The sequence below is a fragment of the Cebus imitator genome, unplaced genomic scaffold (assembly GCF_001604975.1).
Source record: "Cebus imitator isolate Cc_AM_T3 unplaced genomic scaffold, Cebus_imitator-1.0 Scaffold179, whole genome shotgun sequence".
Lineage (NCBI taxonomy): Eukaryota > Metazoa > Chordata > Mammalia > Primates > Cebidae > Cebus > Cebus imitator.
In genome coordinates, this window is record NW_016107494.1 from 1,853,995 (window position 1) to 1,855,950 (window position 1,956).

Sequence of the window (1,956 nt, forward strand, 5' to 3'; positions counted from 1 at the left end):
AAAAAAAAAAAAAAAAACGTAACATGATCTGATTTGGGTTTTTAAAAGATCATTTTAACTGCTCAATAGAGCATGTATAATAAGTGTTGTTGCTGTTCATATTTCTTCCTTTTTAAAAGAAGAACTTTAGAAATGTAGCCCAAAACATATATTGTAATGTCTGTCTTGGGACAGCTTCTGAGCTCCATTGTCTGACTCTTTTCAGAGCCAAAAATATTTGTTTGAATTTCTACTGTGTACATTTTAGAATAAGGGCTTAAGAGACTAGTCTAGAAGTAGGAGATTTTCAGATGTTCCTCAAAGCTCTTGTCATCTGGTTCCTTAACTCATTTTGTACCTTTGGAAATCTCTTGTTTTCTTTCTTTCTTTATCTAAGTGCTATTTGAATTACCTAAATTGTAGAACTGATTATTAATGGTTTTTGTTGCTTTGACTTGCAGTCCCTAAAAGACAAGTTAGTACAAGAGAAAAAGCTCTCCAATATGTATCAAGAGCAGTGCATTTCCTTAGAAGAAGAACTTGCCCGAATTCGTGAGGAAGAGGGAATGAGGAGAGAGATCTTCAAGGTACAAAATTGTCTGCCACTTATAATGGAGTAGGAAGTGCAGATGGCTTGGGAAAACGCTTCTGTCACCTTCATAAGTGCCTTCCCATTCCTCGTATTTAGGATCGCACTAACAAATTGGGGAAGCGTTTGCAGATAATGACAAAACGCTATGAAGCATTGGAGCAGCGACGTATCTTGGAAGTAGAAGGCTTTAAGACAGATATTAAGGTTCTCCGACAGAAACTGAAAGACTTGGAGCAAATGTTGTATAAGGTAACTGTTTATCCTGAATTGCCACAAGGGAGAAAAGAGGTGGAAGTGAGGGAACATTGGGTCACGAGGGTTCCTTAAAAGAAGGATGTGCTGTTTCCCTGCTGGTAGACACTAACAGATCACCATCTTTAAGCCTCGCTGAAAATTAGTTCAACAAGTACATGCTAGAGAGAAAATAAAAAATACCCTGAAATCATTAAATGACTGCATCATGAATACTTCCATGTAAGCTAAACTTAACAGAAATTGTCATCCCTCCTAATTCAAGAAGTAGATTAAAGAATCATGTCTGTTTTACAGTTGGGGAAAGTGACTAATTGAGTCATAGAGTAATTTTTTCCAGCAGACACAACGTTTTAGAATACAAGTTGCCTCAAGAGCCTTCTTAATGAGATTTAGCCAGTTAGCCTGTGTTCCAGGCAAGGTTAGTTACAAAAAGAGGAGATGCCTGCTTTGATTCTTTGACAAATTTACCAGTAGTGTTGCTTATTCTGGTCTCTTACTCCTCCTCCATTATTCATTGATCTCTATTTCAAGGCTCCTTTATTGTATGGGAAGGAGTTTCACTAGAATTCTGCCTTAATTCTACATTTTCTCTCTTTAGTTAGCCACTGAACAAACTAAGGATGGAATTCATCTTATGTACTCAAGATCTCATAAAAAAGGAGCCAGCATAGCTGTCTTTTTGACTGATATCTCTGCCCATTTCTTTTTTTTTTTTTTTTTTTGTCAAATCCCTAGGTAACAGTTAATGCCCTGGCAAATCAGGATCTCGCCATTCTGTGTGAAGTCCGTGACAGCAATAGACGGGCACATAAGATACAAGGAGAATTGAAGAATCTTAAGTCCAAAGTGTTTGGTCTGGAGAATGAACTTAGAGTCTGTTGATGTCTACTTTTGGAAATGGCCCCCATTTGGAAGAGGTGTGCTTCTTGCAACCTGAGGACAAGGTCATCTGCTGCCAGAAAATGTAGACCTGAGTTGACTAGAGTGGTGGTATTCATTATTATAAAGACAGGGTGAGGCCGGGCGCGGTGGCTCAAGCCTGTAATCCCAGCACTTTGGGAGGCCGAGGCGGGTGGATCACGAGGTCAAGAGATCGAGACCATCCTGGTCAACATGGTGAAACCCCGTCT

The 1,956-nt window shown here is 39.1% G+C and overlaps 1 protein-coding gene across 3 annotated transcripts in view; it reads left to right on the forward strand.

The window, feature by feature from the left end:
* Positions 1-1,849, forward strand: part of CCDC77 (coiled-coil domain containing 77) — a 40,275-nt gene extending 38,426 nt beyond the window's left edge. For 2 of the 3 annotated variants that reach the window (XM_017545412.2, XM_017545411.2), the window contains 3 exons: positions 441-566; positions 668-820; positions 1,562-1,843. In XM_017545412.2, the coding sequence (XP_017400901.1) occupies positions 441-566; positions 668-820; positions 1,562-1,708 (426 nt within the window). In that variant the 3' untranslated portion in view covers positions 1,709-1,843. Of the gene's footprint in view, positions 1-440; positions 567-667; positions 821-1,561 lie in introns of all 3 variants that reach the window. The other variant, XM_017545410.2, reaches the window with a different exon arrangement.
* Positions 1,850-1,956: the final 107 nt, after the last annotated feature.